The following is a 14,481-nucleotide window of genomic DNA, read 5'->3' on the forward strand; positions in this document are numbered from 1 at the left end:
GGAGGAAACTTAACAAAAACGTGACTGAACTTGGTACATTTCTTAACCATAGATTTGACTTCAGTGCAGCTGTAAGGGTGGGTTTATGGACTTTTGAATTCATCCCTTTGGATAAAATCAGCTCAACTACAATGCCGCGACACAGAAGACAGTGGCAATGCTGCTTCTATTTTACAGAAAAGAAACTTTTTCAGAGAAACTAGGTGTCTGGGACTTGACTAAAATTACTAAAGACCATACTTTTGCTTCTCCTGTTGCTAGGGAGACCCACCATTGAGAGTGGAGCATGGGCACATAGAGCAACTTGGAAGGGAGCTCCATAGAAAGTCTGGGAGTTCAAGTGCTGTAGTGCACATGCCTCTGGTTATTTCTGCTTTCTTTTAGAGAAAATCTCTGTACAATATATGGGAAGCAAACACAGGGCCTTTCTTTCCTGCTACACAGTAGGCTACAGGATTAGGCTCCCTCTACCTTTAATCCCAGTTTCTTGCTTCCTATCTGCATTGTTGGTCCAGCTGCAGTGTGAAAAATGGTGCATGCATTTGGGCACACAAGGTGGGAGTGGGGAATGGAGAAGTTGGATACTTTACAAGGAAGCCTCCCACTTGCTGAATCACAAAAATATTGTGTATGTTCTTGCCATTCCATGCTTACAAATAAAATCCTGATGGCACTCCTGCCTGAAAACTCCTCTGGATTTGTACATACAAGGACATCTCCTTTATTCATCCGAAACAACTGCAGGTGAGTGAGGGGAGCCTACATACTGAAACTGATTTAAGTAGCTGGAGCCATGGATCATCACAGTAGATGACTTTACACACTTTTGCAGAGCCAAAACCTGAGATACCAAGAGGTTCCCAAGTGCTTAAAATGTTCACTGAAAATCCTTTTGACTTAAGGTCTTGCTTAGGCATCTTCAGTGACATTTACATGCCCTAAAAAATGCCTTTCTGTTTTTAACTCTTTCCTGGAATGCAGCTGATTCTGATCTGAAATCAGAAGCTTTGTGCAAGTTGAGGTAACCAATCAGTGCATTCACATGTCAGAGATGCCTTTATACATTTCTGGATGCAGGCCATAGTATGAAACAAAGGCAGTATCAGCTTCCACCCACAGCACTTCATGCACCCAACTACTGCTGCTTAAATCCACGTCCAAACCCCTACAAATATAATGTTCTTCTCTTTCCTAGAGTGTTTTTTTGGAAAGAAAGCTTGATATTAGCACATAAGAATTTGAGTCTTCTCTGAGCCACTAAGTACCTTAATACAACTCTTGAATGTAATATGAGAGCAAGCGCACTGGTCCCCAGAGGAAAATCATAGTTTGGTTCATATAAAAGCTTTGTTATTTCTTTTGAAGCAGTGCACCAGGGGCCCTAGAGATGATGATCTCTGCTCCTCATATAACTAATGGCCTGGCTGGTGCCATTGTTTCTGTCTCTTCTTCTGACTCATACTCCTCCACTTCTCTGCCAGTGAAGCGAGCCTTTGGCATTGGAGCTGGATTGTGTGCTCTGGTGAAACGATGAGGCCTGATTGGGTTTCCTCTGTGAGCTGGCAGGTTGGATGGAGAGGCTCGTCTGTCCAGGTGTGCCATTGGAATCAGCTCCTGGCGCTGCTTTGCCTCCCGTGGCCGTGGTCGGGGCTGGGACCTCGATGTTAATGGCAACGCTGCATCAGAGCCACTCCTACGCTCATCTAAAGATAAATAGACAAATAATTCATTTTTTTAAAGAAGAGAAGAGAGAAATGCCATGGTATTGGAAAGGAGATATAAAGGGCATTCAGTACAATACCTTGGAACTGAAGCATTTTAAATAATTACTATAGAATAAGGAAGCCATCAAGAACTAAAAATAGCCCTAATTTTTAATTTTCATCTCAAAGCTGATGTTTAAAAAATTTTCCTTACCTCATCTCAGCTCTGAAACTCCAGAACATGAGCACATTCACCTACCTTCTGGTGTCCCACAGATCAGCCCAATGACTTCACTGCAAGGGTGAAGGGCAAGAGTGAAATGCAAGAGTTTTCCTTTATGTAATTTAGATTTTCCTAAAATTTCACAAGTGTACCTAGTACCATGGTTTAAAAGCATTTTTAAACCTACAGCACAAAACAAAAATGTGATAAAGGAGAAAATTTGGTCCATCAAAAATCAAGTTTGCTAGTGAACTGTGGCTAACGAGTGGGAAGAGAAGTTTCATCTGAAACCAGGGGTGCTTTGATTACTTTGGGTGTGTCAGATCTGCTCCTACCAGCTTGCTTTGCCACAAGTACATTGTAAAAATTTGCCTGCAAGTGGCCAATAACTGGCATTCTCATCCTGCTGAGTTTATAGAATATGCTTTTTCACTTTCCTAAAGCCACTGGTAGTCTAACTACACAGTAGGAACGTAGTTAATGTAAGAAACAACTCCTAACAATCTAAGCTAGGAGGTTCTGGGATATAAGGACAAAGGTCTATGAACAGTAAAATTAGTCCAAATCCTGCTACAATTAAAGTACACATGTACTGACTATGGTCACAGTTTCAAAATTTAAGAAATTATTGCAGATCTATAAAAATTACATTATTTTAAGCTAATGTTTATTTCACAGTTGGCACAGTAAAGCACTGCTGCTCATAGGCCACATGGACATACTACAGCCCAAGCAGGATAGGATTTCTCAGATTTCCAGGGCTTCTACTCAGCCCTTTGGGAGCATCACTGCTACAAAGTATGAATGATACATACTGCCAAATAAATAATTCATAAAATCATAGACTGCTTAGGGTTGGAAGGGACCTTTAAGATCCCTTACTTCAGCCCCCCTTCTATGAACAGGGAATCTTCCACTAGACTAACTAGGCTGGTCAGCCCCATCCACTTGCTCATGAACACCTTCAGGGATGGGGAGTCCATAATTTGTCTGGGCAGCAACAACCTCTCTGGTCAATTCATTTATATGAGTGGCAGAAAGAGCTGATAAGTGACTTAAGGATCTATTTAAGGTTATTTCTGAGCTTTATTTACTAAAATTTCTGCACATGCTAATATATAAGACCTAAATCAAGCTTGCTGGAAGGTGTTTTTTCCAGATCTTCCAGACATAGACAGAAGAGATGACATTTATCTCTGAAAATGCATGTGTGCATATATGAGGTTGTCACTCTAATTCCCTACATACTGAGTACTTCTCTTCTTAGTTTCCAAGTGCAATTCATCTCATCCCAACAGTTTATGAAAGGACTTTAGTGTGGCTTTTTCCTGCTGAAGACACTTAAAGTGGTGTTAATGCTGCACAACGGCCCTAAGGTGGGGCCAGAGGCTGAGCCAAAAAATGTTCTTATTTGGATAGATTACAAGGCAGGGCTTAAATTCAGCCTATCTAATAGAAAAAAATGTACTTGCATTCACTGCTTCAGGATTTAGCTCTCTTCCCACTAAAATAATACGCCTACCTCCTATAGCAGCATTTGGTTCCTTGGAAGTGTCTGCAGTGCTTTTGGGTCTGAGACTGCTGTGTGGAATTCTTTAAGTCTTTTAGACAGGGAAGACTGGCTGCCCAAGGCAGCTACTGGAGGGTCCTACAGTACATGAGGTAGGGTGTAAGACCAAGTCTCTGTGTGCATGTGTGTAGGTCTGTGTACCAGCAGCTGCTAGGGGGCTGTGTCCCCTAGTGCCCAAGGGCCACCAAATGTGCAGATGGAAGGTCCAGGGCCAGCTACTGAGCAGAGCCTGTATCTCAGGCCAGCTGAGATTCAGATAGCATGTATGTATTTATAACTTTTCCCTAACAGTCTATCAGTCTCATCAGCCAGAGAGGGAGCAAGGATGAGGCCATTGGTGCTGTTTGCATTTGTGTGAGCCCTGTGCCATGGCTGTGCTGCTCTCTGTGTCTGGCTGTGTGTACACATGCACTTAATTTTAGTGTGGGGCTGCCTGTTGGGAATATCTGCTCAGCCTTGGTACCTGCAGCACCTGGGGGCATGGAGCTCAGTCTCACCTGGGCTACAGGTTCAGAAAGTCATAATAATTTTGCATACAGCTCTGTCTGTGGGGCTTCAGGGAATGGCTAATTTGTGTTCTTGAGCTTGGCCAGGCAGAACTGAAGGGATCACAAGAATATTTGTTCAAGAGGGAAAAAGAGAAAAGCAGGAGGTGCTGGAACAAAACAGAAACTGCTGCAGTAATGATCATATAAACAACATAGATAAAACAGAAAGGACAGAAGGGTGCAGCTCATTTAAAGAGGCCATAGAATTCCATTGGACTGTACATGTAGTACCGTTAAATCCACCAAACTGGCCAAGTTTCTTTTGCTACTGGAGTAGGATACAGAGTAAAGCACTTCCATTACCTGTAAAAGTAACATGCCTGGCTTTTCTTCTAGTGGGCTGGCGTGGACCCTGAGGCAAGGAGAGGTAGCGTATTTCCGTGGTGTTAACCTGTGTAGGAGACAGAAGTGTGTCCAGTGCCTGTGATTGCCTCCACTTGGCACTTACTTTGTGAAACAGTGAAGAGTTATGGCAATATGCTGCACCTTTACAGCCAAATTTTGAGAGGTATGAATAAGATCAATGCTTGGTTTGGATGGTTGAACTCAACGTCAGCTCCAGTGAGAATGTCTGTCTGATATAACAGCCAAAGGGCTTTTACCATCACCAGAGAAAAACATGTTCCTCTAAGGTTCACCTTTCTTATTTCAGGTGAAAAATTTGAATACAACTAATCCATCCAACAAGAACTTATTTCTCTTCCTTAACCATGATTATGTCAGCTATAAATGTCTGTGCTGTTCAATGCCTCCCTTCAGTCAGACAAATCTCTTACTGATTGAGAACCCAAATCATCAGCGTGCCACAGGCTTTGCATCAGGCCATTTTGATTACACTATACTTGGCACATGCAAAATCAATGCAAGTTACGTTATTTTACTACATACATCCAGAGAAGCTGATTTCTGACCAATGTATAGAGATGGGACACGAAAACTTTGCTGCTCACATGCTAAGTGAAGCTCTTTCTTCGTAAGTGCTGCATGAGCATACCAGAAAATACCCATTTTAGTTACAGCAAAGAGCACATTAAAACTAGTGTCTTTCCATATTTACAGAGAAGCAGAGGATTTTTACATAAACAGTAGATGGATAACAGGTACCGGTCTACCCCAAGGCAAGCTGTTTCCCTTCCTGCGACTTTGCCTCAGGCTGTGTTCCCGACGGATGAGGATTTCTTGTGCTTGTTTCTCACTTGTCTCAGTAGGAAGATTGTGCCGGTTGTATGCTGGTGCCTGAAACAAAAAATGCAGCCGGCTCATTTTCAGTGCTTTTGCAATGTAAATCAGTCTGATCAATCACAGGGCCAAGGGGATCTGCCTCAGCTGGGTCACCGACCCAACACGGATCACTTTGGTATCACACGGCAAAATGCAGCCACGCACAAATCTCACTGTGCAGAGCAAGATGGGAGGAAGCTGAACACAGCTGTGAGTCTCAGGCCTCAAGGGCTGTGTTTTGATGCCATTTTTGATACACTCTTACCTGCTCAAAGTGCAGGTATATAAAACATACCGACCTAAGAAGGCTTATCATCTCTGGGCTTGTCCTGTCTTTGTCATCTCTTTTTTCATCTCATCAAGTGCAGTCAGGAGCTACAGATATGAGGCAGGTCCCAAGAAAGAGGTAACTGGTTAACTCAGCTGTGAGCTTTGGTACTAATATTACTGAGCCTGGAGCAAGCTTCAGATGCACTCGGGAACTAAGAATGTACCTTCAGAATGAGATGCACAACTGAGTTTCCTTTCCATATTTGGACAAACTACAAATTAATATTACCCTTAAACCGAGCATCATTTAAGACAAGCTTTTTAGTTTATCACATACATCTAGTGAAATGAAGGAAATAATTATCTGCCTTAAAGAGAAAAATTCACTGAAGTTTATAATCCCTCTTAAAAAGCAGAATCTCAGTTTCATTTGCAAGGGTCCTTGTAAAACTGGTCTGGGGAGCAAGAGCTTTCGAGAGCTGAAAAGGAGTATTAGAAGTGGCATTACTTTCCATCCAATCTTTCATTTCCAAAAGCACACCATTCTCAATACTACATAGGAAATGACTAGCACAAATAGTCATTACTGTAATTGATTTTGAAGAGAGAGAGTTCATTTCAGTAAGCTAAGAGATAACTATATATGCAAATTGTTGCTGGTAAGATAAGAAATTAATATCATAAGGATAATTAGCCACGGCAAATCAAACAACGTTAGGAATGAATAACATATTAATAATGCCACATTTAAATGAGCAGGCCCTAGCATTTTCTAGTACACGTGTGTTACATGAGTTGGCCTTGTTTATCGGCATAATTTCAAGGTTACTGTAATGTATTCTCTCCCACTCATTGCTGTGGGCGAGCTCTCAATTGTCTATTCAGCGCCCGAGACTGGATTAAGCAGATACCATACCCTGGGCTGCAGCGGGGTCACCGCAAATTTCTGCAAAACAAATCCCCGCTGCGGCATTATCACACCACTTTTACGGGGAAACAAACCACCTAAATGTGTAAAATGAAGCTCGCAGGACGCGGAAATTTTTTTCCTTTGTTTTTTTCCTCTTGTGGTACGGGTAGATGCCGCTCCCACGCAGGGCTGCGCGGTGTTTGCCCGCCCGCCCCCGCAGCGGAGTTTCGCTGCTGCTGCTGCCGGAGCCCTGCCAGCGCTCCCGGGAGCCCCGGCCGGGCGGATTCCCGGCCGCACAGCCCAGCGGCGAGGGAAGCCTGACCTCTACAGCTCAGTCACAGATTTTCCCTGGCTTTTCGCGCGGCCGTCAGGGTGAAAAGCTGATCGGGAAAAAAAAAAAAAAAAAAAAAAAAAAAAGGCGCAAACCCAGTTTTCCTTTATTCCACCCCGCTCCGAGCCCAAGCCCGCGGCTCTTCCCTCCTCGCCCTCCCTGCAGGTGCCGCGGTACGGGGCGGGCGAACGAGGGCTGCGGGTCCGCAGAGAGCGCGGCGGCGGCGGCGCGGCTCACGCACCCTTTGGCGCACTTGGTACAGGTTGTGTGCCAGGACATCTCTCATGGCCTCCACCTCTGCCGGGGACAGCCTGTGTGCGCAATGGCTCCTGCCGCTCCTGTAAATAAAAGGGGAAATTAAATATGATATTAATGAGCTGATTAAATACTAATCCCATTAAATAATGCACGGACTATTTTTAGTGCTAGAACAGAAGGCTATGTAGAGCCTTTGAGTGATCAGCAACGCCTGCAAATAATGCAAAGATGAATTAAAAAAGGTCAAATTTTGTTCTTTCATTGGTTTTATCCATATAGTGGGCAGTCAAATTGGGCCCCAAGCCCTCATACAGCTGGCAGCAGAAACTCTTCTTTCGTCAACCTCCAGAAGGAAGTTCCTATTTAAGGATTAGATTAGGCCATAACCCGCTCAGGAAAGCACTGCAAGTTTCCTCCTCTGTCTGAACAAAAACCTCAGCATGGTCTAGCAGTCTGGGCCTTGCCCTCTTACTGTTTTTCACTCCTCTGAGAAAGTGAAGAAAATCCTTAAGAGCAAAGGAGTATATTAATTATGAAGTCTGAGAGACCTGCCCTGTGGTGAGGAGAACAGATAGAGTTTCTTTGCTACTGAACCTGTTTCTCCATTTGAAATTAAAGAACCACCTAAAAGATAATCATCTTTGTGTCTTTAAAAAACTTTGACAAGCCCACAGTCACTGGTAGCTGCCTGGCTTTTTCACTAGCAAAACAGTGGAGGAGGGCTGCTGTGAAATGTTATCAGGTTTCACCACATCAGTCAATCACTGTGAGAGTAAGTGTTCAGATGAATTCCCAGGAAAAGAAAATAGATAGTGATCATTCAGGATGAATCAGTCTGAGTTTGTCTTGTTGTTTCTGAATTTTTCCTTTCTCCATTTTGCTTTCTTGGCTCATTAAAAAAAAAAAAAGGATTGCAAGTGGTGTTTTGCAACTGAATTATGTCCTTAAAGTGTTGTCTGTAAATTGTGCAATTAAAAAATCAATTATGATCTATGTACAGTATTGCCAGAGCTTTGTGTGCATCTATCTCACATTTCCTCAAAAATAAATTTAAAAATTTTAATGGCAAAGGACAATGCATTCAAGCTAAACTGTGATTATGATGTAAACATAGGAAAAAGGTTGGAATTTGCAGTTACATCTAGTTTAACAATATTACTTTTGTTTTGTTCTATAATCTACCATGAACATCTTGAAGGCTTGTAGGACCAACATGAACTGCCTGGATTCTATCTATATTTTACTGCTTCTTACCATAAAGTAGATCGTGATCCCTGGTACCCTGGCCCCTGTCCAAATCCCTGGAATATAAGATTTAATTCCTGATATAATTCAAGGTTTTGGGATGTGTTTTCATTCTGCTATCAGACTAAAACAGAGACTTGACTTTTTTTCTGTGAAATGAAGAGGGAAATTAGCAACAGGTTAAGGTATTAGAGTATTAAAGCATTAGAGCTAGGACTGGGACAAGCAGCAGGTTAAGGACCTCACTGAAGCATGAGTGACCCATGAGTCTGCCACTGAGGTGCTGGCAAGTAAGTGTGACAGAAAAGGGCTGCCTTTCTGGATTTGACCAGAAATCTGATCTTGTCCCTGATAAATCCTTCCCATCAAATGTATCATTGACATTCATCAATTCCCAACAGCTGCAATAACAACAAAGTTAGTTATTTACCATTAGGGAAAAAATACCTTTACCATCACCCAATTCCCGGGCTGAGTGGGTGGGAGCATTGGTTGGTTGGTTCCTTTTTCCCTTGCTTTCAGCTCTCAGAGATACACTGAGAGGATCTGGGGATGCTACCAATTTTTCAGGCTTGGCTGGCACTGCACCTTTACTCCCTACTGGGTGTGGTGTGTCTCAGACTGGGGCACAGCCCGTGTGTGCTGCCCTCCACACAGGGAAACCAGGCTCCTTGCTGTCAGCAGCCCCTCTCTGATGTCCCTTTGGACAACAGGGAGACCCTAGGGAGACCTAAGCACAAGCCCTGGGGACTGCCATCAAGTATTGGTCTCTAAAATACAGGCTTGGCTCATTTGTGTAATGCAAATGGAACTGGGATAGTTGCTGCAGGTGGCTTTGACATCACAGGGAAGAACTGCCTCCCTGCTTTGTGCTTCACTAAATGTGTCCACGGGGTCTTTATCCCTTACAGTTGGGGATAAACAGGGGAAAGCATCTAAACAGGGAAAAACTTGACTCCACAAGGGAGATTATCAGATTATCTCTACTTTTCCAGCTGCATACCTCCACATGCCAGCACAGAAGTATCCAGTTCTAAGTAGTTTAAAATCTTATTATTTTGCTCTTAAAGTGAATTAAATAGAGTAAATTAAACTGCTTGAGTCTCAGTTGAGCTGGGGTAGCAAGAGAAAAAACAGCATGAAGATAATCTATATTGTTCTGGACTGCAAATAAAAAACCGTCATTCTTTTCATGGGATTGGAAATTACCCTGCCCAACTGATAACAGTGCACGTACATGGGCATTCACATTTGCTTTCACATTTTGCAGTACCTTAAGAAAGGGCTTTCAAAACACCCCAAACATGTACAGTATGTTACCAAAGCCATAAAGTAATACTGAAACTCTTTCTTTGTTCTTATTGAAACTTCCAACATGTTACAACAAAAAACAGCACAGGATATGTATTTGTGAAGAAAAAGGTAATATTATGATATGCCATGAAAACTGTCTCTCTGTAATGACTGCCATGACATTATTTCTTTCTTCCTTAGATATGGAGATACTTGATACTTGATACATTGATACTTGCACAGTCTTTAATATTATATCTAAAATTTTGAACTTTGTAAACTCTCCATTAATCTTCACTCTTCCTGGTAATGAGTAAAATTATTGGGACACAACTTTCTCATAACTGTACCGCCACAAATGACAACACAACAGTTGGTTCTAATCTGTACTGTATTGGTATATTCTAAGATTTACCAAAGTCATTATTGCAGTAATATGAAGCCAGCATTAAGTAAACTCAGTACCAAACCATCTTTTTCTCTAATGGTCATATTTCCTACAAAAACCAGCCATAAACTCACAGTTTGATGGTATCTCCTAGACTCCACTTTTGCCATCTCCATCCTTATTTATCAGGCTTGTATTCTCCAAAATATCATAACCTAATGCTCTGTTTTCATTCCAGTGTGTATTCTTTGTTGCACAATCCACGGGCAAATTTTCTCACTCCACACTGAAAATACTTACTGTAAATTGGACACCTACTCCACCTGCAGGAATCACACCAGCATGAATGCAATTCTCTAATGCACAGCATTGGAGATCTGCTTTGATTCTTATAAAGGAAATCTCCTTGTGTGCATAAAGGCTGAAAAAACTGATCAGAAGTGTGAGCAAGAGTTTTCTCACTACTCTGGCACTGCTAATAATGATTTACATGACATACATTGGAATTTCCTTTCAAATCTCCTCTTGTTCATGGCCAGAGTTTTGTATCTTCACTGAAGATAGGGACTTTAGGCACAGGCTGAATCAATGATAGCAATCAGACAATTTATAAATACATTTAGAAACCTTTTACACAGGTTCATTTAATTGCTGTGGGGAAAGACAGCTGTATTGGCTCAGACCAAAGATCCACCAACTAGCTCAATATCCTGTCTCCTGCAGTCCTCAACAGCAGACACTTATCAATGAACAGAGGTGGGGAAACGTGTATTTTCCTAGAACACTCTCACAGCCTGCAAGATCATAATGGTTTTGAGCCACAGGCTGTTTTTCTGAAGTTGACACTTCATTTTTAAAAAGGCTTTCTCATCAGAGGATGATGCACAGCAAAATTCAATTATAGCCAGGGTAGAGATGGCAAAAATTAGTCCATCATATCAGCTGTTTATTAAAGAATATTTTTCAATCTGAATTCTCAGCTCAGGAGAAAATTTCTGAACTATGCTGGAGCAATTTGTCTTATTTTCTCAGTCCCTCAGGAAAAGAAGAGGGATGTGGTTTGATTGCCATGGATTGTCTATCAACCTTGCACATTTTCTCTTGGCTCAGAATGGTTAAGGGATTACAGCAGACAGAAAGGAGCCTGACATACATGCAGTCTTTTTTAATATCATCCATTCAACAAAGAATAATTTAGAGAGAAAAGGGCTGGGTCTTACACTGCATGCTGACATCAGTGCAAGAAAACAGATTGATCTTGACGTGATAAAGCCAGAGTCTCAAGCAAGATTTTAATTTAATATCCAGTTGATATTTGAATTTTCTGTTATTGGGAGTGATCATCATTCAAAAAAGGTTATATGTGCCGGACCCTACCAGGAGCTGCTGTAGAATGGAGAGTGGTTTAAGGATGCAACAGGAAAGAGCAGCAACAGTGGTCAGCAAGAAATTATGGAGGGGAGTGCCTGCAGCAGTACCTGTGCTCTGGACAGTGTGTTGCAAGGCAAGAATAAATACATGCATATCAATAATAGTATGCAGGACAGAAGATGTGTGAAACTTTTCTCCTAGAGGGCTGTTCCCTCAGTTCCCTCTGGAGATCACATCTCTTTTGTCCCCTGGTCTGTCTGATGCCGAGTTACTGTTTGATAGAATCATAGGATGCCTTGCAACTGGTTCCAAACCCCCCACAATGAGCAAGAGACATCCTCAGCTCTGTCAGGTTGCTCAGAGCCGCATCGCCCCCGACTTTGAATGTTTCCTGGGATGAGGCATCTGCCATCTCCCAGAGCAACCTGTTCCAGAGTTTCACCACCCGCATAATAAAGAAGTGCTTGTACCTAGTCTGAACCTACCTTCTCCCAGTCCTACTGCTACAAGTCTACTAAAAAGTCTGTCCCTATCTTTCTTGTAAGCCTTCTTTAAGCACTGAAAAGCTGCAAACAAGTGTTCCCAGAGCCTTCTCTGTCTCCTTGGAGAGGTGCTTCAGCCTTCTGATCATCTTTGTGGCACTCCTCTGGACCGGCTCTAACAGGTCCATGCCTTCCCTGTACTGAGGACCCCAGAGCTGGACACAGCACCCTAGGGTCTCACAAGGGCAGAGTGGCAGGGGACAATCCCCTCCACCAGCCTGCTGGCCATGCTGCTTTTGATGCAGGATATGGTTGTCTTTCTGGGCTGTGAGTGCACATTGACAGTTCATGTCCAGCACTTCCACCACAAGTATCCTCAAGTCATTCTTGGCAGGCTGCTCTCAGTGTTTAATTGCACAAATTTGTTTGTTTTGGAAATACTAAAATATGGCAAGGTGGTTTGAGGGGTTGCAAACTGGAGCAGCAAAAATTGAAAATGCTACAAAGAAATCTGCTCTCAGCAAAAATTCATGATTGGGATGATGGAGTCAGGACCTGTTTGCTAAACCATCCTGCAGGGACCTGGCAGGGATTAACAAAACCCACTGGCCAGGTAAGTGATAAGTGCATCTGTCTTGAGCCACTACTGCGATTTAAAGCAACAAGAGCGGCTTCTGTACGTGACTCATGATTCCTCTTCAGGACTGCCCATCATGGAAAAGAAACAGGAAAGTCCATTATTTTAATTATCGCTCTCTGAGCAAAGCGCAATTATGATGAACACCAAATTGCACCTTCTCTTTTCTTAACTGTCTTCTTTTTTCTTACATTTCAATTAAGTCATGGAATACCTTGGGTACTTCCTCATTTTTGTCCCTGTCCTCCTGTCCCTACTCTGCAAAGGGTCAGGAGGTTGGTACTCACTGTAAAGAAGTAGTGGATGGTTTTGAAATTTTCATGCCACTCTCAGCCATCTCGATGGCCAATTTTATCTCCATCTTTTTGTACAATGACACAAGGCTGGACTTGGGCTGGTGTTCCCGAATTAAAATTTTCTTCAAATACTTATTATCAAACTTCTTAAATCTGCAAAAGAGATACCAAAATCCAAGTGTTGAAAAGGAAGTATGTTTTCATTTCTGTGCTACAAGCTGACCTTCATTCAAATGCATATATCTACAATTCAGTGGTGGAAACTGAATACAAATTAGAGGCACCTGTGGACTCCTGAAGGCCTGGTGAGCAGAGACCTTTAGGGGGATATTTGGCATAGTCTACTGGTCCACAGAGATTGCAGAGCCCGCTAGACAAAAGAAAGAAACAAGCTGCAATCAGAGCAAAAAAGAGGGCTGCGTGTATGTTTGCATATTACACTGCCACATTTGTCAGAAAAGAATACGGCCAGTCTCCATGCTTTTGTACAAATGTTGCATTATAGAAGGACATAACAGCAGCAGCTGCTCTTACTGTAATCCTGGCCTATTCAGTCAGCCACCAATGAGGCTCTAAGTGGCCCAGCAGTTACAGTAGTTAGGGCCCATTACATTGCTGATAATTTTGAATCCTGACAATTAGAGCAGAGAAAATACATTTCTTTGTATTCTGAATAACAGAGAAATTGAAAGGACCCCAAAATACTGTGTGCTTGAATGCTGCAGATTGTCAAATATTGCTAATGTGTGACATAATTTGAATGTGAATGTGTGTGGGTGCCTTGGAACAGGTACATGCTTTCAGGCAGACATTTAGCACAACAACAGCAGATCTTCAGCAGAGCAACAGTTCTGTTTCTTTCAAAGGAACAGTTTACCACAGCAAGGTAAGGTAAGGTGCTCCACGATGCTGGGAAAAGCACTCCAGGGTTTGTATCTTTCTTTCCTTAGCAAAGGCCCTTTTTTATTCATTAATTGCAGAGGAAGGTACACAAATATTTGCCGGGCGATTACAGCTCTTTATGTTTTTCTGTGTAATAAAAAGCCTCCTAGATTTTCATTGCTTAAGTAATTAATTCTGTACACAACTTTAAAGCTGCATACAAAAGTTTAGGGAATACTTTTTAATTCAATCCTCTTATATTAAATGTCCTCAGACACAGTGTGGTTTTTTAATCTGTCCGTGAACCAAAACACTACATTTATGGCTAGTTCAGGGAAAATTCTCTTTTCAGACCTATCAGGTAGATATGGGACAAATGGATGGCATTTAATCACAGATATGTGTAAATGCAGCTATTTAAATGGATTTACTGCTCCAGCAGAGATTTATTCAGTTTGTTGACTGCCCAGACAGTGGTGTGGTCCCAGCAGATGGATGTCCTAAAGCTATCTCTGTACTCAGAACCAGGTAGACATTTTAGATTCTGGGTATGCCCTGGTACATTATATCATTACTTCCCATTGGGACAAGAATTGGATGCAAACTAGTCATCCTGTTCCCCCTCTGAATGTCTGGTTTCCATAGGGAAGGACTTGCCACTTGTCCCAACAGACACCCTTGGCTAGATTACTGGAGTCCAATGCTGAAAGGTCAGACAGGATTCCAGCACAAAAGCCTGGGCATAACTAGGGATAACTTTTAGCCCATGGCATCATAATAAGATGTTTGGAGAAAGAAAAATCAGTCTTTTCCCTACTTGCCTTCACATGCTGTGGTGGTGGCCAACATGTCC

The 14,481-nt window shown here is 42.4% G+C and overlaps 1 protein-coding gene across 1 annotated transcript in view; it reads right to left on the reverse strand.

Moving 5' to 3' along the window:
- Window positions 1-1,404: 1,404 nt before the first annotated feature.
- The window catches only part of SLC9A4 (solute carrier family 9 member A4), a gene marked incomplete at its 3' end in the record, with an annotated part of 30,104 nt that continues 17,027 nt past the window's right edge, over window positions 1,405-14,481 (reverse strand). The window contains exons 8-12 of the mRNA XM_084227015.1: window positions 12,738-12,899; window positions 7,018-7,114; window positions 5,149-5,280; window positions 4,348-4,435; window positions 1,405-1,703 (exon numbers count right to left, since the gene is read on the reverse strand). Of these exons, the coding sequence (XP_084083141.1) occupies window positions 1,405-1,703; window positions 4,348-4,435; window positions 5,149-5,280; window positions 7,018-7,114; window positions 12,738-12,899 (778 nt within the window). The remainder of the gene's footprint in view (window positions 1,704-4,347; window positions 4,436-5,148; window positions 5,281-7,017; window positions 7,115-12,737; window positions 12,900-14,481) is intronic.

Source organism: Fringilla coelebs, assembly GCF_963513975.1.
Source record: "Fringilla coelebs genome assembly, chromosome: 2".
Lineage (NCBI taxonomy): Eukaryota > Metazoa > Chordata > Aves > Passeriformes > Fringillidae > Fringilla > Fringilla coelebs.